Source organism: Amborella trichopoda, chromosome 8 (genome assembly GCF_054954075.1).
Source record: "Amborella trichopoda isolate Santa Cruz 75 chromosome 8, AtrichopodaSantaCruz75HAP2 v2.0, whole genome shotgun sequence".
Classification (NCBI taxonomy): domain Eukaryota; kingdom Viridiplantae; phylum Streptophyta; class Magnoliopsida; order Amborellales; family Amborellaceae; genus Amborella; species Amborella trichopoda.
The window spans coordinates 40,575,753-40,601,249 of NC_142343.1; the positions used below are offsets into that span (position 1 = coordinate 40,575,753).

At 34.4% G+C, this 25,497-nt stretch overlaps 2 protein-coding genes across 12 annotated transcripts; both read left to right on the top strand.

Moving 5' to 3' along the window:
• Positions 1 to 10,759: 10,759 nt before the first annotated feature.
• Positions 10,760 to 14,834, top strand: LOC18433534 (F-box protein At5g49610). 11 transcript variants are annotated; one of them, XM_088874974.1, is made up of 5 exons: positions 10,760 to 11,063; positions 11,134 to 11,174; positions 12,509 to 12,566; positions 12,709 to 12,766; positions 13,092 to 14,834. In XM_088874974.1, the coding sequence occupies exons 1-4, from the start codon at positions 10,833 to 10,835 to the stop codon at positions 12,727 to 12,729; spliced, it is 351 nt and encodes a 116-aa protein (XP_088731100.1). In that variant the 5' UTR covers positions 10,760 to 10,832; the 3' UTR covers positions 12,730 to 12,766; positions 13,092 to 14,834. The 11 variants fall into 11 exon arrangements, 8 of the variants coding, with proteins under 8 accessions (XP_088731100.1, XP_088731099.1, XP_088731097.1 ...); XM_088874971.1 differs by having other exon boundaries at positions 10,950 to 11,063; positions 11,123 to 11,174; XM_088874968.1 differs by lacking the exon at positions 12,509 to 12,566 and adding an exon at positions 12,610 to 12,667 and having other exon boundaries at positions 10,950 to 11,063; positions 11,123 to 11,174.
• Positions 14,835 to 16,468: 1,634 nt separating this feature from the next.
• LOC110007190 (F-box protein At5g49610-like) lies at positions 16,469 to 18,007 on the top strand. Its single transcript, XM_020666649.2, has one exon. The coding sequence runs from the start codon at positions 16,663 to 16,665 to the stop codon at positions 17,788 to 17,790; it is 1,128 nt and encodes a 375-aa protein (XP_020522308.1). The 5' UTR covers positions 16,469 to 16,662; the 3' UTR covers positions 17,791 to 18,007.
• Positions 18,008 to 25,497: the final 7,490 nt, after the last annotated feature.

Genomic DNA, 25,497 nt, shown 5'->3' on the forward strand with positions numbered 1-25,497 from the left:
GCGAGTTAAGTGGATTAGTTTTTGTGATGTAAAACTTCATTATGGTTAAATGAAGGTTTGATCTGGTTGAGATTTGGTCTGCTGCAACACACAGATAGAGTAAACATTAATTATGAAGCATGACTGAGTTAAATAGAATAAACACTAATCATGAAGCACGACTGAGTTTTAAGGATACACTTTGAGTCTTTAGCCCCCATGCGTGTTCATTTACTCAAGCATGTGTCTTAGTCATCAAAGATCCGCTTACTTCACGTCCATTCACCTACTCCCACATGGTCTATGGTTGCTAAACAATCCTATGCCTAGGAAGGTTACACAATCTGAACTTGCACTTGACCGTTACCGGTGAGCACACCTGCCCATCCCATGTGTCACATCAGCCATGGCTCTTGCATGTGCATCAAACATTGCCAATGCATTATGTTAGCCATGTTCCATCAGGTTATGCACTCATGGTGTTCCCATTTACAAAAGCCTCATTCCATGCTGTTGCCCCAAGCCCTGAAGCCTGGATTCTGTGTCTAGCTAACGCACTTCGTTTTCATTTGTGCTTCCCTAGTTTCCAGGACTTAATGCACACATGGGCTGTGTCTTATGCCTGGCCAACACCCCTTACATTAGTTTTTCCACTTTAATTTAGTGTTTCAACCATTTTGACTCAGTGTTTGTCCACTTTGATTAATTGTTTGTGTCTGATTTATGTGTGTATTTACCATAGGAATAGCAATGTATTTCAGTCATGTTAGGCCATGATTTAGATTAACTCATAAGTAGTTTAGTTATTTCGTACATGAATCCAACTGTAGTGAATAGATTCATAGTTATAAGCAGCTATAAGATCATATGTCAATGAGTTGGAGCCTTTGATCAATCAAGTACTGCTTTTTCAAGAATAAAATTACAGTACATTTTATGATAGACATAAAGAGTTTGGATTTTACTTGTATTTTGTAGGCACAATCATATACTTGTTTGTTTCATTTCAATAACTGCGAGGAGTTTCAGAATTTTCTTGTGATAATCGTGAGCCGGTGGGCATGTCGAACATGCCATTCTTAAAGTGTGCAAGTAATTAATTTGTGAGTTTTTGTAACTGGGACATGGTATCATGTCAAGTATATGATCCTTTTCCCCTGTGTGGGCTGCCCAAAGTCCTTCGAAACTTAGCCGCATTTGATGAAAGTCAGAAATTAAAGGGAATATGATATGGGAAAAGATATTTAAGGAAAGAGAGAAAGAGGAAGACTTATGAGGAGCATGGATTAGGAGCTGCATATTTAAGGATTTAAAGGATGGAAAAGAATATATGGGTTAAAAACAGGACCAAGAAATTAGTGAGAAAAATTAGTGACGTTAGGATTGTAATGAAGAGTAAGGGATGGAATAGATATTTCTGTCAACTTAATCTGATTCTGCTGTTTTACTGGCGTTGACTGGATTTTGATGCTTAATGCATAGCTACCCGGTAAAAATTCATATTCTATCTTCTAACATCTAGACATAGACTCAACAACTTGCATGGATGTGGTCTGGTCTTGTATAAAATGTTTCCCAATCTGGGTATCAGTGTTCATTCTGGATATTGAAAAAATATATATTACGAACAGTTGATGAAAACTCACCATTGTGAATGGTACCATTGTACTTTTTACAGAGTTCCATTGTTGAAAAAGCTGCAAACTTAAGGCATTTGAGCTAATGGAATTAAGAAATCTCTTCTGGATTAGGAAAGATTTAGCAAATAAAGTGAATGCAGCACACAGCATCAGGACGGGAGATAATCCAGCTCAATACATGTAAAGGTGCATATTGATGGACTCGATGAGGAGATACGATCGAGGGTAATACAATTATACTGAAGCCCATTAGCAGAATCCATCTCAAAGTTCGCATTCTGTCCCTACTTTGAAATGCCTTTAGATTTTGCCAAATGCATGTGCAGCCTAGAAAATTGGTAATTCCACTGATGCAGGTGATATCATTTGGAGATATCAGGCGAAAAAAAGAAAAAGAAAAGAAAAACAAACAGAAATCATACACAAGGATCCTAGATGTTCAGAATCCCAATCTGAAATAAAGGTTGTTATCCAATTTATGTGCGGTCTCTACGGTAGGAATATTAGGAAGTGAAAGTTACAGATGTGTGCTTATATGCTTTTTAAATTTTTTATATATGCTTGTAGGTATGAGCACATAAAGTTGGAGTTTATATATGCTTGGCTCTTCATGGCCATCATCCTCCCCCTAAGGGCCTCATTGTTGAAGTTGGAGTCTCGGAAGACGAAATTTTCATAATTTTTATGTTTCACAAATTTCAATCTTAGAACTGAGGCCTAAATTCCAATATAATAGTTGATCGTGGACTGGTCGTGGACTGGCATTTTCATTAGTTTCCACATTAAGGCTGGAAGATTCTGCTTAGTGTGGCACTCTCACTACCGAAACTGTTGATTCTTCTGTTGACCCATGTTTCTTGCATTTCTTACCCTAATCTTCATATCGCTTTTCTCCCTCATGGTCTTGCGTAACTTTCTACATTGATTGGATTGCTTCTAATTGGGAAACATAAACTTGATATGAATTGTTACTTCGACTTATGGTGTAAGTAGATATGAGTGCTTGTAGTGCAGTATTAGTAATGAAGGATTAGCCTTTCACTTCTTAGTATTGGTAATGAAGGATTAGCCTTTCACGTCTTAGTATTAGTCATGAAGGATTAGCCTTTCACTTCTAAGTGAATAATTTTTTGAGTTTCTCTTCTTGGGATTGTGGCTTCAGTACAAGAGGGTGGTTGAGCTTGAATCCATTGCTGTGTTACTCTTAAGTGAGATACATGAATTCTTTGGGTTGCCTTGGTTTGTTGGGCTTCAAACATTGGACGTAGCCATTGTGCTGCAGCCCCTATTGGCCCCTAACCAGATCCATAGACCAGAACCTCCTCCTTTCGAAATTGAAGAAATAAGTGCAGCCGGCTCCCTTGCTGTTCGAAGAAACAAATCTCAAATGATTATGGTGAAAAAGCGAGAAAAATACATTTGCGGAGAAGAGAAGAATGATTTTGAAGAATCTCAAGTGTTTTGTGGCAATTTTCTTGACTATGTACCACCAGCTGCCAAAAAGTCTTGCCTAACCTGCTCGTCGTATATTTTCAGAGGGGGAGAGAGAGAGAGAGAGGGGGGGAAGGAGAGAGGGAGAGGGAGAGGGAGAGACCTTGCTAATGACGCTAGCAGCTGATGTGAGAGAGAGGCTAATTGAGTGAGTGAGAGTTACAACTTCACATATGTATTTGTTTTATTAAACATCTACAATAAGGGTACGCTTTCTTTTTATCTTTCTGTGAAATACGTGCTTATAAGCACAAAAAAGAAAAAGGAAAAAAAAAGTGTGACTCATTGGCTGAACATTTCCATAATGGCTATGCTTGTTTTTACTTGAAGAGCTCTGGTTTAATCAACCTGGACCGATGTCAATTCTAGGTCAGACCAAGAACCCAGACCCAACCCACCAACATCATGGGCTGGGGTTTAGATAAAAGAAAAATAAATTATATTGTATATATATTATAATATATAAACAAATTGCATATATATTTATAAGAAAAGTCTTCCCAATGGCTATAGGCGAAAATGAACAGTGATTTCGTCTACCCTCATCACGGTCTAAAGTTCATCGTACGATCAAGATTGTCTTGTAGTATTTCATTTTTCATTTTTTTTTTCTAAAAATCGGAATAACCTGAAATTTGGAGCTTGTGTTCATAAAAAATAGGCGAATCTACAAAAAATATAAAAAAATAATTTGTGAAAAATAAATTGACCAAAACACCTCCGAAACTTTTTGGAGGTATTTTGGTCAATTTTTTCATGTAAAATATTTTTTTGATATTTTCATAGATTTGCCTATTTTTTATGAACACGCGTTTCAAATTTCAAGTCATTCTGATCTGTAGAAACAAAATGAAAAATGAAACACTAGCGGACAATCATGATCGTACGATGAACTTTAGACATGATGATGGTAGGTGAAATCACTATTCATTTTTGCCTATAAGAGTTTTGTAGTATCTTCCATATTTATATATTATAATGAATATTGGAGTCAATTTAACTTTTATCTACCCGATAAAATCTAGGATGTGCCTAGATCCAAACCCCGACTAAGTGGGAATAAAAATATATGCCAATGAGCAAGTTGAAAAGCAAGATAAGTGGGAATAAAAATATATGCCAATGAGCAAGTTGAAAAGCAAGATAATGGAAAGTGATAACTCGAAAGGAAAATTAGAAAAAAATTTGTGAAGATGCATGTTTAAAAGCCAAAAATTAATCCAAAGAAAGAGGTAGGATAGATACTAGAGATGAGGAAATGAAAACATTCAAAAAAAAAAAAAGGGGAACGCATATAATCCTCCTCAGATATAGAAAGTAAGATCAATCTCCATCCCAATTTATTAGCTCCCAATCTATGCGATAAGATGAGAAACGACAACGACCAAAATTTTACCAAAAACTTTGCCCCAAGTTTGTTTGTTCAGGGCCTCAGCCTTATACAAACCACATTAACTTTGAATGTGTGGTTTGTATAGAGCCGAGGCTCTAAACAATCAAAGTAAAGCACACATTCAAATAGTGTCGAGAAATGTGGTTTTAATATTGAAAATCTTTGTGATAGCCTTAAAATATGTATTTATTTTTAATTATAAAATTTAAAACTTCAAAAATAGTGTAGATGGATCATATCTATGAAAATCTTAAAATTTGACCGTCCAAAAATAAGTTACAAGATGCATTATTTTAAAAAATGTTGAGATGATTCATTGGAGGATATTTGGACATCAAAATAACTCAAATTTTTTAGGTGGGCTCTAATTTGATTGTAAAGAGCCTCGGCTCTATATAAACTTTTTCCATCAATAACTACCAGTGTTTTCAATATTAAAAGATGGTACGGTATTAATATTCCACAATGATAAAAAAAAAAAAAAGACGAAAAAGCTTATATAGGTGATGTGTCTCTTAAGACAGTCATTCTATATTTAAAAAGGTTTATCAGGAAATATTTCCTTTTAGTATTTAACTTATTAAACATTGATAAACTTAGATGTTTTGAAAGAAAGTACATAAATTTTCTATCCATTTTGTTTTCAAGAACTAGCAAGAAAACCTGCCTCTGCCAAAGGAAGGATCTGCGATGGTTCTTGATTTGCCTGAATCCTAGGGATTCTGCTCACCTATTTCCCAATGTACAAAGAAAAGATTCAGTACAGAAAATGTGCATTCAAAGCACATCACATAATCTCAATTGTTAGTGTATAAGAAAAGAACTTAGCTACCTCAGTCAACTGTTGCTTCTCCATTCCACCACACCTTATAACCATAACAGTAGAGCCCCAAGTCCATATTTTGGTATCTTAATAGTGAACTCTGCTTTTACAGAGTTTGTATTGCAATTTCACGTGATTTTCGTTATGTTTTTATTTTTATTTTTTTATATTATTATGTGAGATCCTGTAATAAGTAAAATTAAGAAAAGTTTCACTATGAAATGACATTCCAACCGCACAAGAAATAAATATTTCAAAATGTCAGTTAAAAGCTCTAAATATTTATATCCAAGTCAGCTAAGAGCTCTATACTTCGCTATTGTGTACAGGAACAGTTGGCAAGTAGTTTTCAAAGCAAGTGCAAATAACAAAGTGACCTTTTCACATGGATAAATTTTCATAGGACATAGTCGCCATCATGTACCTATTAATTGATCACCTCAGAATCAGATTGGCTATTTGGATTTCCACCAGCTATCTATACAAAATTTAGCTCTAGTTAATGAGACCAATGATTTTTATTGTCATTGGTCATAGGTTTTATATTGTCTCTCCGAATGCTGTCGTCTCTACCTCTGATCTGGTAATCATGTGAAACATTAAGTTGTGACGACTTTCATTTCTTGCAGAAAGGATGCTGAGTAACGAGCAGTCCAGGCTTAGGATAGAACTATAGTAGTCCATGAATCCAAACCTTGGTACTCTTCAAAGATTTCATTCTCCAAGTTGAAATTTTGACAATGAGTCCAAAACCAGAAGCAGTTCTCCTTTATGGAAAAATCACTACAATAGTTCGACCTATCCAGAAAAATTATCGGCCCACGAATGTGGTTTTCAATCCTTCCAGTTCTTTTTTATTTATTATCCCTGATCTGGCTGTACCAACTAACTAGAGGGAAGAACTACTATGACAACTCGAAGGGATATTAGAGCTACTCTTAGATGGGTAGGGGAAGCATTTGGTTTTGTTCATTTTATGACTCATACAAAAGTATCATGAGTACATATCATTATAAATGTACAGAAGCTCGAAGAAACATGTGTAACCTAGATGATTACATAACTACCCTTACAGCATAAACATAATACAAAACATATATGGAAAACCCCTTGTAACTCCACCGAGTATCAGCATTGCGGATTTTACAACTAGAAATTTGATTACATTGGGAATTTTCATAGCTAATCTAGAGTGGATGTGACGACCGTTCATGAGTCATGACACTTGACAATAAGATGATCCAATCTGACTCGCTCACAAAGAAATGATCATCATGCCCATGTGCTTCATCCATGGTTATAAAATGAGATACGAAGAAAGGAAGAGCTCACAAAGAAATGATCATCATGCTCATGTGCTTCATCCATGGTTATAAAATGAGATACGGAGAATGGAATACGACATCACGTAAAAGAGCTCAGACAATCAATTTTTATTAGAACTTAGCCAATATATCGAATGTATTCAGTTTCAGCAGTGAACTTATAAATGGTATCATGCTTTATACACATCCATGCAGTGAGAGGAATACCCAAAATGATAGAAATACCAAGTTGTAGTCTCCCACATGTAAATCAGATTAAGGGAAGCATGTGAAGCCATAGGTAACCTACAACTTAGTGCATATAACATATAAACCAATGAATTATTGTCAAATGAGGTGGTTGAAGGCTAAACTCACTAGTATATGGATGATAGACTATTGGATTTAGATGGTCCACCCCCTTAGGCTGGTGGACTTCCATGACACTATTTTCTTTGTCATGGGTGGAAGAAAAGGAAAATGATCTATTTTTTTGGATAAAGTTGGTTAATTGAGAGTCATTCCAAGGTGGAGAAAAGTTGATGTGGCTAATTGTATTGATTTCTATCTTGGATGGAAATAGTAGAAATTATTTATTTTTGATATAAGGAGGTCATAATCACTTTTAGCCATCATATATAAAATTCAATATATAAAAGTCTGTCACAATATTCAAAAAATTTTATTTTGTACTTTGCGCATAAACAATGACGCATCCCCAACCATTCAATTTTAAATCTAACAAGATGAAGCATATTAGATTACAAAAAAAAGTATGTAATCTCCATCTAATCCTTATGTTTATGTTTTTTTTGTTGTTATTTCCGCTACATGGATACCTATGGTGTCTAACATGGATACCCCATGTTGTATGATACCCGAGATTATTAATCTCTAAGGCATCCACTTTGAATGATACCCATGCCTTTTCTAAGGATCACTCAGTTCAACAATGGAAATTGGTCATGCATGACATATAAAAACATGAAAAGGAACCAAAGTCGGTAAACGTTTGGACATATTTAGAGTGAGAATATGGAAGGACTTGCCTATAACCCACTCCCACAGCAAAAACCTTTAGTCCAATTGTGTGCCACTTCACTTCATGGTCCTTTTCTTTTCTCCAAGCATATTAATGGGTTAGGTTTTTATAAGTTGCCTACCTCATACTATATAGATAAGGCCCACTTCAAATTTTGTTAGGGAGATGTAGTTTTGATATTGAAAACCTTACGATGTTTTGAAAAGATAATCAACTTTAATTATGAAATTCAAAATTTAAAAAACAGTGCAGATTGATCAGATTTATAAATATTTGAAAATCTTGAAAACAAATTATCCAAATAACTTATTATAAGATACTCTATTTTTATGACTTTCATATTCTTTTTTTCTTTGCATCCATAAATCTCAAGGTCGATGTGATCAATTAGAAGGTTTTTCAATTTCGGAACACTATTTTTTTTAATTATTTTTGGGGTGCACCTTACTTCTATATTATAAGGTTATAATCTTATATAAACTTTTTCCTATAAGGTGCAATATTCATCATTATTATAAAAAACAAAATATATCTTTAAGTTCTTCGATTTGACCCTTTCAACATTGGATAATCTCTATTCAATATTGAAACATTATTTCTCCAAACAAATACAAATCGCAATTTAATTTTTATTTCTTTTTTCCTTTTTTGAGATCAATCTCTAGGCTGAGCCGGTTAACTCCCCAACCTTTGGGATCCAAAAACTATTCTTAATTGTGTTTTACTTGGAACTAAATTAACAATATGGTCCTCATCAAGCACAAAATCTTTCGGCATCCTCAAAAAGGAATCTTGAGCATAATAAATAGGTACCAATGACAAGGATTTATGGAGAAGAATCCAAGAAATCTAGTCACCTTCACTGAATAAATAAAGCTTTAGTTCGATTTTTGATAGTCATAAATGGAGGTTTTATCCTCATATAAATAAACTTCCATAAATAAAATAAGAAATCAAACTCGAAGGTGGAAACAACGGGATGAACGAGATTTAGTATTGACAATATTCACCATGTAAAAGTCTGTATATAAAGGTTTCAATACTTCCCCTTTCCTGCAGCATACATATGTACTCCCCATCCAGCCGTCCAATTTAGATCAAGTGAGCCATTGACCATTTGATCTAGATCTGATACTTTAGAGTATTTTATTTTTATTTTTTTATAGAAATTATATGAATATAAAATTTGGTATGTTCCATCTTCTCAATGGGGTGCACTTAAAAAATATTAAAAATAAATTAGATAAAATATAATGACCAAAAAGCCTGTGAATCTTTCAAGGGTATTTTGGCTATTTTATTTTATTGAGATTTTTTTTATTTTTCTTTTTTTTTTACAAATGCGAGTTTAAGAGAGGAATGAACGCCCAAAATTGGTGTAGAAAATATTTTTTAGAAAAAAAAAAAATTGTAGAGAGGTGACATTGTGATTGGAGTCATCTCAACCATCCATTTAAAATGGATGAATAAGGGAAAATATATAAATTTTATGTTGTAGGGGAAGCATATAAAGCTTGTCCGTGACGTGATGCTTGTGTTTATAATCAATGACCTTTATGTCTAATCAATATGTGACTCATCTCAAGCCACCTAATTTGACATCTAAGAAGTAATAATAGTTGTGACCTCTTTGTACTAAGGAAAAAGTTTATATAAGGATGCTACCTTATAATGTAGAACTATGGATGCCCCTCAAAAATCTATTGAAAAAAGTAGTTTTAATGTTGAAAACCCTTTGATTGATCATCTTGACACCGAGATGTACGACTATGAAAAATAAAAAGATTTTAAGTCTCAGAAATAATGCATTTTACAACATATTATCTACACTGTCAATTTTCAAGATTTTCATATGTTTATAGATCTACTTGATTTTAACCATTTTTAAAATTTAAAATTTTACAATTAGATATAAAAATATATTTTGAGATAATCTTAAGAACATTTTACATCAAGATTATATATCATGATAAATTTTGAAGGTGCACCTTACCTCTATGCCTACAGATGCATCCGTATGCCAATTGCACCCTTGTACAAAAGTTAAGTGGTCTCTTTGTGAGCAATCCCAAAAAAAAATCTAACATGTTTAGAAATAGAGAAAGTTTTTTATTTGCCACCAGGCGTAGGGAATTTATATACACGCCACTCTTTTCCAGCCGTTGGATTTGAATGAATAGCTGGGACGCCTTCAGCCACAATGTCACAAGTGAACCTTGAGCAATTGATATAGGTACGATGGTTCATAATATTTTTATTTTTATTTTATTTTTTCTACAAATCATATGCGGATGAAATTTGATGCGTATAATCATCTCAATAGAGCATATCTAAAAAACATATAAAAAAAATATTTTCATGAAACTAAAATAACCAAACTGCCCCTAAAACTTTCAGGTATTTGGGTTATTTATTTCTTAAAAATATTTTTTAATAGTTTTCATAGGTTTGATCCTGTAAAAAGATTGGATGCCTCAAATTTGGTGCCAAAATGATTTGCATTAAAAAAACTAAAAACTAAATAATATTCGGGTCTTAAGGTCATGTCATTCAGATTAGATGGCTCGGATAGAGGTGGAATATATAAAGGAAAAAGTTTAGATAGCGCTGAGGCTCTAACCAATCAAATTAGAGCCCATCTCAAAAATTTCATTAGAAAAGGTTGTTTTGATGCCCAAATATCTTCAAATTGATCATTTCACATCAAGATGCATTAACATGAGAAAAAAATGGATTTCATGTTTTGGAAATAGTTCATCTTGTAACACATTTTTGGACCGTCAATTTTCAAGATTCACAAGTTTTCATAGATATGATCGATCTACATTATTTTTTAAGCTTTAAATTTTATAATTAATAAATTAAAATATATTTTAAAGCTATCACAAAGATTTACAGTAGTGAAACTATATTTCTCGATACTATTTGAAGGTGCGCTTCACTTTGATTGCTTAGAGCATCGGCTCCATACAAACCGCACCCATATATAAATTCCCTATAACGGTGGCATATGGAAAGCACGTCCCTTAGATATATTAATAAAATAATTGAGTAAGTCTTAAATCACTTTCAAATATTCGAATTTTAGATGATAAGTTTTCAAAGTAATTTTTTTTGTTGGTAAAAATAGTAAATTTTTAAATTTTGAGATGTAACTAAGATGGTAATAGATGATAAATATATGATTAGGGTTTCCCAGCCGTCCGATGTAATTACAACGGCTGATGGAAAATGTCACACCAAATTAAAATCAATAAATAAGGCAACCGGTTCAACCGCGCGCTTGCTTCGGTTTTCACCGAGCGACACATTCTGCCAGTCTCTTTCTCTGCAACAAAGGAAGGACACCCTTTCGGTTACAGGGACAACCGTCGTCAATCCTTTCAATAAGGTTCTCTCTCTCTTTCATCCCAAATCTTTTTTAATTTGTATTGATATCTCTCATCTCAGATCTTTCACAGCGTCAAGGCTTGAGATCTCTGGAGCATGGAAAATTCAATAGGTATTGACACAAATAATTCATGTGTGCTAGCACTGTGTTCTATTGCTGGAAGACATCCCTGTTATCTGTTTCATGGCTAGTTATCATGATCGGTTCGAAATGTTTCTTGTATGTGTAATTGTATGGTAGTAAATTGTTTAAGAGGCGAAATCTTGAAATTTGAGGATGAATTTTTGCCACCAATAAGAAAAAGAAAGTGGGGCAACAAATCAGGCAATTTTATGGCATGATTTTTTATGATTCTAATGAATTCTGGGGACTTGGGTTCAGATATATGAGTGCGTAATAATTTTATGGCATGATTTTTTCTGAATTATAATGGAATTTCTGGATCTTGGGTTTGGATAACCTACCGAATAATAATTAGATGGCATGAATTTTTTATGAACTGTAATTGAATTTTGAGAACTTGGGTTTTTATCTTATGGGACAAATTTCAGCAAGATATTTGATGAAATTTGGTGTAAAGGGAATAGGAATTTAGATCAGTGTTATCAGGATCAAATCAGCCATCAAACTTGCGAGGGGTTTGGTCTGTCCTACTGTTTGTTGAACCAGTATGTCCGGATTTTAAAAATCTTAAGGAAAGGGTGTGGTTTGTATAAGGCTGAGCCCTAACCATTCGAAGTAAGGTGCAACTTTAAATTGTGTTGAAACATGTTGTTTCAGTATTAGAAATCTTTGTGATAGCTTGAAAATTTATGTTTACCTATAATTATAAAATTTAAACATAAAAAAATAGTGTAGATCGAGTAGATTTATGAACACAAGAAAATATTGAAAATTGACGATTTAGATAATACATATAAGATGCATCACTTCTAAGACTTAAAGACTATTTTATCTCATGTCCATACATCATGAGGTCGAGATGATCGAATCAAGGGTTTTCAGCATTGAAACAACCTCTTCTAGCAAATTTTTGAGGTGCGCCTTAATTTGATTGTTTAGGGCCTCACCTTATATAAACGTTTTTTGTTTAACAAAAATATGAATGATAGTTTAAAAATATGTAATGTATTAGGGGAAAAACGTTCTTCACTTTGTTTGGACGGTTGAACCGATTTCACCAAGTGGTTGGACTGGCCAAATTCATGACCAATTTTTTACCAAACCCAGTTTTTTACTCTGGACTAGACTTGTTATAAGGCATTGGTCTACAGTTTGACCGGTTGGACCGTTAAGGCATCGGTCTATAGTTTGACCGGTTGGAATGTGAGTTCGGACCAATCTTGATAACTACGATCTGGATACCCAAACCTGATATGAAGTTTTTACTAGGAGTGGTTTATCCTGAGCTTTATTCTTATATCATTTTTTTCTTTTTGATTCAGGAAGGTGTGGAAGATGAGAAAGGCCCCACCATGCAACTTTCATAGAGAGTTGGGAGAGGTAATATAGGAAGTCACCTCCATTTTTTTGCTTTAGGATTCAGGAAGGTGTGGAAGATGAGAAAGGCCCCACCATGCAACTTTCATAGAGAGTTGGGAGAGGTAATAGGAAGTCACCTCCATTTCTTTTCTTTTGAATTCAGGAAGGTGTGGAAGATGTGTAAGGCCCCACCATGCAACTTTCAAAGAGAGTTGGGAGAGGTAATAGGAAGTCACCTCTATTGAATTTTTTGCTGGGTCCCAATCACATATCTTAAAGTTTTCCCATCCTTTTACATCCTCTCTCTTCTATTTCCTTTCACTAAAGGCTTCCTCTTGTTTCTCTGTGTCTCCATAACATGCCTGCTCTCTTTCTTCTTGTCAATTGGTCCTTAATTCCTTAAAAATCCATCCTCTCTCTCTCTCTCTCTCTCTCTCTCTCTCTCTTACACACACACACACACTCACACACCTACACACACACATATTTGATTCTCGTAACAACAATGGTGAAACCAAAATCTACCAAAGTGGAAGTAAAATGTAGGGAAGGAACGCTAGAGCATGAAGTACCTTCCCAACAGCAGAGCAAATCTTATCTCTGGGATGAAGAGCTTATGGTTCAATTTCTATCGACACTTCCAGAATCCATTGTATTCCAAATCCTGTTGGTGCTTCCTGTGGAATCCATATGCAGGTTCAGATGCACATGTAAATCATGGCGAGAACTTTTCTGTTCTCTTGAATTTGCTCGAATCCATTATCTCTCTCCAACCCCGCCTTCCGAGCCGTTTGCCCTCATCTCAGTGTCCTTTGGCTTTCTCTTCCTATGCCCCTCGAAGAACTTCAGTGAAAAATATTCCCGAGAGTGCCTTCCACTTGTAAATTTACCCTCAAGAGGGATTTTGACTCAGAATTCAGTATGTAGCCATGGCATGGTGTGTTACACGACCACGAGAGATCGTGATATTGTTATAGTTTGCAACCCAATAACCAAGAAGTACACTGTGATTCCAAAGTTCCACTCCATATTTCTACGTATTAAAGCCTTTTATTTCGATCACATGAAGAGGACTTTCAAGGTTTTGGTGTGGAGTGAAAACAATTATTGGATCTTTAGCTCGCTAACCAGATGTTGGAAAAAGGTTGTTGGGAGCCTGCCAGACTCTATAAACAAGGAGCGGTTATTACATGTCCATGGTATGTGTTATGGGGTGTTCTCAAATGAGGATGAGAAGATGTTGTTTGCTTGGAATATAGAACAAGAAGAAGAAAAATGGGAAGTTATTCCACTTCCTTCACGAGTCACAACACAAGTCTTGAGATCAAACTGCAGTTTGGTGGAGTGGGAAGGCTGTGTGTGCCTTGTTCATACGCATGAAGGTCATGATTTGGGGATATGGAAGCTAAGCAAGGAGAAGAAATGGGAGGAGGTCATGGAAGTGCATATTTACGAAACATTTGTATTAGGAGGATACGATTTCAAATCACCTCCACACCGTGCTACTTTGGATGTAGTTCCATACAATCGATCTCTCTTCATTGCCGATGTTCAGAGCTGGAATGTCGAGCTCCATTTATATGATATCAGTGGCAAAAGGAAACTTAGCAGGGAATTCCATTGGCTTGCAGCACCTAGTGAAGGTGGTTTCCCTAGAATTTCTCCCTTCAAGCCTACACTCTTTGATTGTAATTACTTGGGGTAGCTAAGAATGGATTGATTGTATTTCGTGCTTTAGCATTTTGTTTCACAAAGGCGTAGCTTCTTTTGTATACAAGGCGGTCTAAGATACATATGAGGACCCTCCAAGTCCATCAGGTAACCCATCGAGTACCTTGTTAGACATTGAAGGCAACATGAGGCCTTCAAAATTGAATATTCATGAACCGGGACGCGCAATGAGCAACTAAGTCTCTATATCTTGGTGATCAGTATTTGGAAGGCTTTATTTGGAAGTAAGCTTGTGCCTTACCCTAGTTGGGGAATGAATGGGAGGAATTGAAACTTGTTATTTGGAGGTCCCTCTCATCCATGTCAGAGCAGCAGTCAAAGAGGTTGTTGACATTTTTTTTCTCTCTATTTTGTGCATGAATCTTTTACTGAGCAAGGTTTTCTTTTTAGTTATCAAGGTTAAGACATTTGAATTTCAATGTAAACCTTCTTTTTTCTTTTTCTTTTTTTCAGTATAAAGGTTAAGGCATCTGAATTGCAACTCCTTTTGACTGGGGATCTTTCATGTTTTTTCTAAATGTAGTAGGAATGTTCATGAATGTTAAAAATTTTCATAAACGTAGGCATTTTTTCATTTTATTTTGCGGATAACAAATGCTTGATTTGTGGATTAAACTTCGAGATGGAGTACTCAAAATACACCCAAAACTTCGAGGTGGAGTACTCAAAATACGTTTTTGGGTGCTTGTTCACTGAACTTGCCACATCATGTTATGTTGGGCAGGTCTGTTAAAAGTATGAGGTGTGATATATTTGAAAGTTGGTGAGTTCTGAAGGAGTACGAGGTTTGATATATTTCAAGAAAATAGGTTCTTCCAACCCAACTAAAAGGAAAAAAGTTTATATAGAGCCTACCTAAAAAATTTCACTAGAAGAGGTTGTTTTGATGTCCAAATATCTTCAAATCACATTTCGCTGCATGGACATGAGAAAAAATAGATTTCAAGTTTTGAAAATAGTATATTTTGTAATGCATTTTTGGACCGTCAATTTTCAAGATTTTCAAGTTTTTATAGATTGGTCGATCTACACTATTTTTGAAGCTTTAAACTTTATAAATAAAGAGGAAAATATACTTTACGGCTATCACAAAGATTTTCAGTATTCGAACCACATTTTTTTATGCTATTTGAAGGTAGGCTTTAATTTGATTGTTTAGAGCCTAGGCTCTATACAAACTGCACCCTAAGCAAAAAAAAAAAAAAAAAGAGGTGATTCATTTGTTGAACATTTTCAAAAAAATGGGTTTTTTTTTTTCCTTGAAGAGGTTTGGTTTAGGTCAATCTCAATCAATACTTGACCAATTGGGTCCTAGCTAGACCCAAATCCACCTGGACTGATGTCAGTTTTAGGTTGGTGGACCCAGAACCTAGACCTGACCAAGGCCTTAGGTCGGGGTCTAGATAAAAGAAAAAAAAATTATATAACTGTATATTTTAGTTTAAATATTTGGTTAGTTTGAGTAGGTTTAATCTTTATCCAATCTTACTCGACTTTATAAAGTTTAAGATGGACCCAAATCCAAACTTGACTTAAGGTAGGTACAGGTCATTTGGAGGCGGACCTGACCCATCACACCCAGGTCGATTCGACATGATTGCAACGAGCAAGTTAGCAAAGCATAGAGCATGGAAAGTTATAAACCAAAGTGACAATTAGAAAAGAACATTTGTGATGCATCCTTCAAAAAAAAAAAAAGGATTTTTCCCAAATTGATCCAAAGAAAGAAGTAGGATACATGGATAGAAATAAGGCAACAAAAATATTTTAAAAAACAAAACAATAAGTAAACTAACATAATCCTCCTTGAATATAGAAAAAAAAAAAAAAAAAAAAGGTGCATATAAGGTTGCAATCTTAAAATGTAAAAATAAAGATGCACCTCAAAAATCCATTGGAAAAATTTGTTAATGTTGAAAGCCCTCTAATTGATCATCTAGATATCAATATATATGAATATAAAAAAAAAAAAAAAAAGTTATATTTAAAAAATAATATATCTTGTAATACATTATTTAGACCGTCCAATTTCAAGATTTTCATATGTTTGATTTACTTGATTTTAATTTATTCTAAAACTTAAAATTTTATGATTAGATATAAAAATAGATTTTGAGATAATCTTAAATTATATTTTACATCAAAATTACCTATTATAAAATTTGGAAGCGCGCCTTAATCGGATTGTTTATGGTCGCAACCGTATAGAAATCGCACCTCGTATAAAAAAAGATAATCTCCATCCCGATTTATGCGATGGAGATGAGATTCAGAACCAAAATTTGAACAAAAACTTGCGCAGAAATTTTCTCTATTCATCAATCTTTGAACCTATCTGTCTCTCTGATTAATATCTTTGAACCTCACTGTCTCTCACTAATTAACCATGGCCCAAGAAAAGGAAGAATCAAGAAAGAAAAATTTTTCCTCTGCGAAATCAAAAAAGAGGAAGCGTCCCGTGAAAATTCTTCTTACTCATATTTCTGATGATATTATACTATGCATTCTCTCAAGCCTCCCCACAGAATCAATCTGCAGGTTCAAATGTGTGTGTAAATCATGGCAACGGCTTCTCTCTTCTCAAGAATTTACCCAATTCCACTCTCTCTCCCTCAAACTTCCTTCTGATACCTTTGCCTTGGCCTCCAATGGCCAGGGCTTTATCTTTCTCCAGAACTCCAAGAACTTCACCCAAAATTATTCCAATCTAGCCCCTCCTTTGACCTTGCCAGTCTCAGGGCATCTCAATCACTTCGTTTGCAGTAATGGCATTGTGTCCTACACCATCATTAAAAACCCTAATATTTATGTCTGCAATCCTGTAACTAAGCAGCATCTCACCTTTCCTTTTCACCATTTTTGTCATCCCACAATTTTAGGGTTTTACTTCAACCCTGTGAGCCACACTTTCAAGTTATTGGTCCGCAGGTTATTCTTCCACAGAAGGGGGGAGAGGTTTACCATGTTTGTCTCGGCAACCGAGTTTTCCATGTTGAGCTCGGCCACCGGGCATTGGAAACAGATTGCAGCCTCGCAGGATATCATGTGTTGGAAGCAGCCTGCCATTTGCGTGGATGGCATTTGTTACCAAGTTTTCAATGAATGCCCGAATATGGTTTCTGCCTTTGACATGGAGAAGGAAAATTGGGAACACATTCCTCTACCTGTAATGGACGAGTATGAGGTATCGTTCACTAAATTGGTCGAGCAGGAAGGGCGGGTGTGCTTGGTTCGTTCAGCTGAGAAGAACAAATTTGAAATATGGAGGCTGATCAAGGAGATTAAGAAGTGGGAGAAAGTTCTAGGTCCGTTTATGGTTAGAGAATTTGGATTTAAAACTGCTCATCAATGGAGTATAATCCCACATCGGCGTTCTCTTTTTTTTGCTAGAGTTAGTTTCTGCGGTATTGAGCAGCTTTATTTATATAAGAATGGTCATTTGAGAAGAAAATTCAATTGGGTTCGCCATGGAATTTTTCCATTTACGCCCACCCTTAATTATTTGGCCAGCTAACTATGGCTTTGATTTCGTTTTTTAATCCATGTCCTCCATGAATTGCTTTGGTTTCGTTTTTTAATCCATGTCCTCCATGAATTGCTTTGGTTTCGTTTTTTAATCCATGTCCTCCATGAATTGCTTTGGTTTCGTTTTTTAATCCATGTCCTCCATGTTACGTTAGTATGAAGGATGTGTAAAAGAGTGGTTAATTGATAGTACTGTTTTCCCTTTTTATTTTGTGCATGATGGTTGGTTGTGCTGCTTTTCTAGTCATCAATTCAGGGCAGTTCGAATGTGATTTCCTGATGGTTGCAGAGTTTAAATGTGGGTTTTGTAGGATAAGGTTTTGGTTCAGATTAAATATATGAAATTGAAAATGAATGTTAATAAATGGTGTTGCTATGTTTGAAATTCAGCAAAACGTACGCTTTTTTTATATGTTTTTTGGTTGATAGGGATGCTTTTTCTGTGAATTAAGTTTGTAAGGTGAAGTTTTCTAGAAATTAATATGAATTCCTATTAAGTGGAGTAATCTCTGTATTGTAGGTTTAATTTTGGTTACTAAAATGATGGTTAGACTGGTTAAAATTTATGTGCTGCAAAAACTAAGAATGCATGTGTATCCCATTATAGGCTCTATTTTTATCTTTTCCAAACCAATGAGGTGACCTGTCGCTCGGACTACTTGAATTAGACTGGTTCACCAGTAAAACTGGTCTATGAAATTAAATAGTTAATAAAATACTAAAATTATAAAAAGGAAAGCTAGCTTCCCAGCAGCAGAGAAAATCTTCTCTCTGGGATGAAGAACTTATGGTCCGATTTCTATCAGCAGTGTCAGAATCCATTGTATTCCAAATCCCGTTGGCACTTCCTGTGGAATCCATATGCAGGTTCAGATGCACATGTAAATCATGGCAAGAACTTTTCTCTTCTCTTGAATTTGCTCGAATCTATTATCTCTCTCCGACCCCACCTTCCGAGCCGTTTGCCCTCATCTCAATGTCCTTTCGCTTTCTCTTCCTGTGCCCCTCGAAAAATTTAAGTGAAAATATTCCCGAGATTGCCTTCTAATGGTAAACCTACCCTCAAGAGGGATTTTGACTAGGAATTCAGTATGTAGAATTTTGAGTATGTAGCCAAGGCATGGTGTCTTACAGATTGTCATAGTTTGCAATCCCAATAACCACCAGAAAGTACACAGTGTTTCTAAAGTTCCACCCCACCAGAAATTACTCTGTGTTTCTAAAGTTCCACTCCATATTTCAAAGTATTAAAGCCTTTTATCTCGATCCCATTAACCAGACTTTCAAGGTAAGTACACTGTGATTCTAAAGTTCCACTCCATATTTCAAAGTATTAAAGCCTTTTATTTCGATCCCATTAACCAGAACTTCAAGGTAAGTACACTGTGATTCTAAAGTTTCACTCCATTTCAGCCTTTTTTTTCGATCCCATTAACCAGACTTTCAAGGTTAAATATTAAAGCCTTTTATTTCAATCCCATTAACCGGACTTTCAACTTTCAAGGTTTTGGTGTGTTCCATTAACCATTAAATATTAAAGCCTTTTATTTCTATCCCTTATTTCGATCCCATTAACCAGACTTTCAAAGTTTTGGTGTGAGTGAAAACATCTTTAGCTTGGTAACCATATGCTGGAAAAAGGATCTTTAGCTTGGTAACCATACCTTGGAAAGAGGTTTCCAGACAAGGAACGGTTATTACAATCCATGGTGTGTGTTATGGAGTGTTCTCAAATATGGGTGAGAAAATGTTGTTTGCTTTTGCATATCGAAAAAGACGAAGAAGAATGGGAAGTTATTCCACTGCCTTCACAAGTCACAACACAAGTGCATTCAAACTGCAGTTTGGTGATTTGGGGAGATGGAAGCTGAGCAAGGAGAATTGGGTTCAAACTGCAGTTTGGTGATTTGGGGATATGGAAGCTAAGCAAGGAGGAGAAATGGGAGGTCATGGGCGAGCATCTTGACAGAACATTTGTATTTGGAGAATACAATGTCATATCGCCACCACACCATGCTAGGTTGGATGTAATTCCATAGCATCATTCACTCTTCTTCATTGCTGGAAGTTCAGAGCTGGAATGTTGGGCTCCATTTATATTGTATCAGTGGCAAGAGGAGAAACATGAATGATCCCCTGTCAAAAAGAGATTGCACATGTATTGACAAAAACCATACTTTTCTTCACGCAGTGTTAATAATTTTCATATAACATTAGGGCATCTGTTTTTGTCAATACATGTACATCTATAAGTTGAGATTCAACTATAACCTGCCAAAGAAAGGTGTTATTCTGCAAATTTTTTTTTCCTTTTGGCCTTTCAAAACCTTGAAATGTAGGGCCATATTTTTTTAGCATTTTAACAGACGAGTGTAGTGAATCCTGCTATCTGAATTGTTTGGTTAAGCCGGTTGAACCAGCCGGTTTACCGGTTACTCGGTACCGCCCTTAGATAGTTTTTGAGGCTGATTCGATTTTTCAAACACTGATATTGAGAATGCCTTGGAGATTCAACTATAACCTGCCAAAGAAAGGTGTTATTTTGCGATTTTTATTTTTCCTTTTGGCCTTTCAAAACCTTGAAATGTAGGGCCCTATTTGTTTAGCATTTTAACAGACAAGAGTGTAGTCAATCCTGCTATCTGAATTGTTTGGTTAAGCTGGTTGAACCAGCCGGTTTACCTGTTACTCGGTACCGCCCTTAGATGGTTTTTGAGGCTGATTCGATTTTTCAAACACTGATATTGAGAATGCCTTGGAGATGCTGTGTTCTATGGAAAATGGTGCATTGCGGCGCTATGCTCTATTGGTGACTTTAGGGCTCGTTTGGTTCATATGAAAACAGTTTGGCAGAAAGAGTTCTGCAAGCATGTTGTTTCACAATGTTTGATAAACACATCATGTAATTAATTTTGTATATTTACTGTCTTTATATCCTGGAAACCTTGAATACAGGTGGTTTTAAACTATCTATTTATTTCCTTAATCAACATTACAAGTGCCAATTGAGCATTAAATTTAAGAGATATAAGAAGGGAAAATCGTGTCATGCGGGCTGGACCGCATTTCTACATATGCGGTCCAGAAGTATAAAGCATCCATCTTAAAGATCGATGCAAATATGTGGTCCATCTAAAAACAATTGAAACTAACAGTCCAAATATTTTCTTAATAGAATTATTATTATTATTATTATTATTATTATTATTATTATTATTATTATTATTATTATTATTATTATTATTATTATTATTATTATTATTATTATTATTATTATTATTACTATTATTATTATTATTTTAATATTCACGATCTCCATGTTAGAGATTACATATCCTTAAAAATTAAGTTAAAAAATCCCATCTCAAAAATAGATTTATTAAGGGGCCTGCATTTATAATTGTGCAGGCTTGGCACGCATGCTAACCGCGTCTTAGAAGAAAATGTAACAAATCATGGTTATAGATCTCGAGATAGCTAAGAGTATTATCAAACTCGAATAATAGAGTTGAAGTCACAAACAACTTATGAGAGCAGACATTAGGCTTATGACATTGTATCATCAAAAAGTGGCATATTCTCATGGTTAAGATCAGCTGTAATTAGCTATTAACAACAGTGAGTAAATCACCAGTTTTCTCTCATGAATTCTTTTTTTTAGAGAACTTCGAAGAACAATTCATTTGCAGTCAATTCGATCATCAAATAACTGAGTAACAAGATCACAGGATTGTGATCTTGAGGTTCACAGTAAACAACAGTGATGCTTATTAATGTCATAGCTCATCCACAAAATTCATCAATCACCATGATCAATTAATAATGTTGATCATATGGTCTCGTCCTTGATCATCTAGGATAATTTACTTCAATTTGCAGATCCAAAATCTCATTCAAAATCGAAAAAATCAACAGCGTCACAGTGTAGACGCTGTTGTTTATTCCTTCTGCAGTGAACTGCCTACACTTATTGAGTTTGACCTATAAGTAAAACTTTATTGAAGATCTTGTAAATAGATAAAAGAATATCATAATGAATAGCTTGAAGATAAGATCTTGTAAATAGATAAAAGAATATCATAACGAATAGCTTGAAGATTATATGATCATAACCTGATCGTTTAATTTAATTTCGAAGAATTTTCCCTGAAACAGAGTCGCCTCTGCTTCGTTTTCATGCTGCTGTAACAATAGCAGAAAACTTGTTCTTATGTTTATCGAATTGATGATCCAATTCATAAAAAACATGATCAAAGCTTCATTAGAAATTTTCTGGATGATCTCTGGTGCAATTGATCAAGATTCAAAATGCTTTCTTATAAAAAATTACAGAATACTACGTTGTTTTTGTGATGCTAAAAAAAACGGCAATGATATTATTATTATGAGATTAAGCTTCAATTTTGAATTGATATTGGAGTCTATCAAATTATCAAGTTGCTGCAATATAGAGATGTGGGTTTGAGGGTTTTGTAGGAGAGAGAGAGAAGACGATGGCAAGGTTACTGAGGTTATTGAGAGGGAGAGTATGCATTGAGTTGCAGAAAGGGGTTTTTGTTGAAAGCTTGGTGTAATGTTTTGTTTTTGTTTTAATTTTTTTTTTTTATATATATAACGGATTATCTGACTATGATCGCTGATATTCTGATTCATACTCACCCGTCTGATCTGGTTTTTTAAATTCGGGTTATAAAGTTTAAAATCTGAAATAGTGCATCTCTCATAATTATTTTAAAGAAAATTGTTTCATGCGGCATGGATCGCATTTCTATATATGTGATCCACGAGATATAAAGCATCTTAAGATGGATGCAAATAAGTGATCCATCTAAAAATAATTGAAATTAGTGGTCTAAATGTTTTCTTAATGGAATTATTAATTTTACTTTTTAAAATTTATTTATTTTTTCATATTCATGATCTCTATGTTAGATATTACATGTCATTAAAACTTATGTATAAAAATCTAGCTCAAAAATAGATTTTTATGAAGTGACTCATTTCTACATGGACTCATAAAACCGTGTACCTGATTTAAGTGCACCTTCAAATAATATTAAGAAATGTGGTTTCAATATTGAAAATCTTTGAGATAGCCTTAAAATATATTTTCATATCTAATTATGAAATTTAAAGCTTCAAAAATAGTGTAGATTGAGCAGATTTATGAAAACTTAAAAATCTTGAAATCTTGAAAATTGACCTTCCAAAAATGTATTACAAGATGCACTATTTCTAAAGCTAGAAATCTTTTTTTTTCTCGTGTCCATGCATCTTGAGGTCTAGATGATCAATTTGAGGATATTTGGGCATCAAAACAATCTCTTCTAGTGAAAATTTTGAGGTGTGCCCTAATTTGATTGTTTAGAGCCTCACATTTATATAACTTTTTTTTTTCTTTTAATAAATTTTTTTATATTAATATATAAATATAAAATCTAATTAAGGCGCGTCTCTGAAAAATCTAATTAAGGCGCGTCTCAAAAAATCACTAAAAAAAGTTGTTTTGATGCTTAAAAATCTTCCAATTGATTATCTCGACTTCAAGATGTATAGATATGATAAAAAATGGATTTCAAGCCTTGGATGTTGTGTATTTGTATTGTCAGACCATTAATTTTTAAGTTTTTCAAGTGTTTATAGATACGTTCGATCTACATTATTTTTTGACCTTTAAATTTATTATTAGAGATGAAAATAAATATTCAAGCCACCACAAAGATTTTCAATATTGAAACACTTCTTTTAGTACTATCTTACTTTGATGGTTTAGGCGTCGGCCTTATACAAACCACACTCACAACAAACTATAGCTCGAAGGCGCAACGGCGCTTCTCTTTTCTTGGAAAAGAGATTGTATATTGTACTCTCTCGGGAGCGTACTAGACATTGCTCTTTCAGGCCAAACACTAACTTGTCAATTTTTTTCTTTTGAAATTTTTGGTCCATCTAATTATTGCTGGATGATTATTTTCAAAGAAAAAAAAAAAAGATTTTGCATCCTTAAATATCTAGATCATTCCTCCCAAAGTTAGATGATTCTAGTGGGAGATGCCATTTTTTTTGGGAAAAAATTTACATGTGAAGTTCTAAACAATCAAATTAGGGTGCACTAAAAAAGTTCACTAGAAAAGGTTGTTTTGATGCCCAAAAATCCTTAAATTGATCTTGACCTCAAGATGCATGGATATGAGACAAAAAAAATGGATTTCACGTTTTAGAAATAGTGCTTCTTGTAATGCATTTTTGAACCGTCAATTTTTAACATTTTCAAGTTTTTATAAATCTATTCAACCTGCACTATGTTTTAGGCTTGAAATTTTATAATAATTAAATATAAAAACATATTTTAAGGCTATCACAAAGATTTTCTATATTGAAACCACATTTCTTGACAGTATTTGAAGGTGCGCTTTACTTTGGTTGTTTAGATCCTCGACTTTATATAAACTGCACCATTTATTTTTAGGCACGTAGATAGTTATTTTTATCACAAAAAAAAAATTAATTACTTGTCGGGATCCGATCGTATCCCTAGAATTTGGTATCTAAAACATATTATTAAGGTAAGTTCTAGAAGAGGGATTATATAGATAATATTCCAAGGGAAAAGTTTATTTAGAGTCGAGGCCCTAAATAATCAAATTAGAGCTCAAATAGAAGAGTTCACTAGAAGACGTTGTTTTGATGCCTAGATATCTTTAAATTGATCATCTCGACATCAAGATGCATGGACATAAAAAAAAAAATGATTTCAAGTTTTGGAAATAATGCATCTTGTAATACATATTTGGACCATCAATTTTTAAGATTTTCCAGTTTTCATAAATCCATTCGGTCTACCCTATTTTTAAAGCTTTTAATTTTATAATTAGAGATAAAAACATATTTTAAGGCTATGATAAAGATTTCTAGTATCAAAACCATATTTTTCTAGTATCAAAACCATATTTTTCGATACTATTTGCAAGTGATACAAACTGCAACGTTAAAGAGAGAGAAAGTTTAAACCTTGGCCCTAACCTATTACTGCAATAGTCTCCCTCCGATGATACAAAGTCGTTGATTCTCACGTTTCCCCCTTCTTCCATCTTTATTCTTGTGAAAATTACAAACAAAAAAAAGACCAAGACTGCATTTTTTATATAACTTATCTAACTTTTTTTTCTCACTTTTTTTTCAAAAATACATTTTCAACGCAAATACCTCCAACCAAATAAAAAATGGCTAAATTACTCTCTTTTACTTTTATCTTATCTACGCCTCTCTATCCTCTATCTTTCAAAATAGGGGCTCCGGCCCTATATAATATTGTTCGGTAGGGCCCATGTAAAATGCGGTCCGGCAGTAGGGTTTCGGCATTATGTAAAGTATTTGTTAGTAGGGCTCTGACACTGTGTAAAATGTGATCTACCATCCAGTCGTAGATGTTATTGGATTGTAAGGCTCCGGCACTATATAAGGGCAGTTCGGAAGTAGTATGTTTCGGTCCGATGGTTGTCTTAGGGCGGTTTAACACTTATGCGCTTCGAAAATGTAATGGTGTGTTCCGACAATGTGCTACCGCAATCCAAAAGTAAACATCAAATCTGGTCAAAAGGATTTTTGTGTATGAAAAGAGCACTTCCATCTAAAAAAATGACTTTTTTTTTTCGGGGGTATTTGCATAGCAAGTTTATTTTGAAAGACAAAGTGA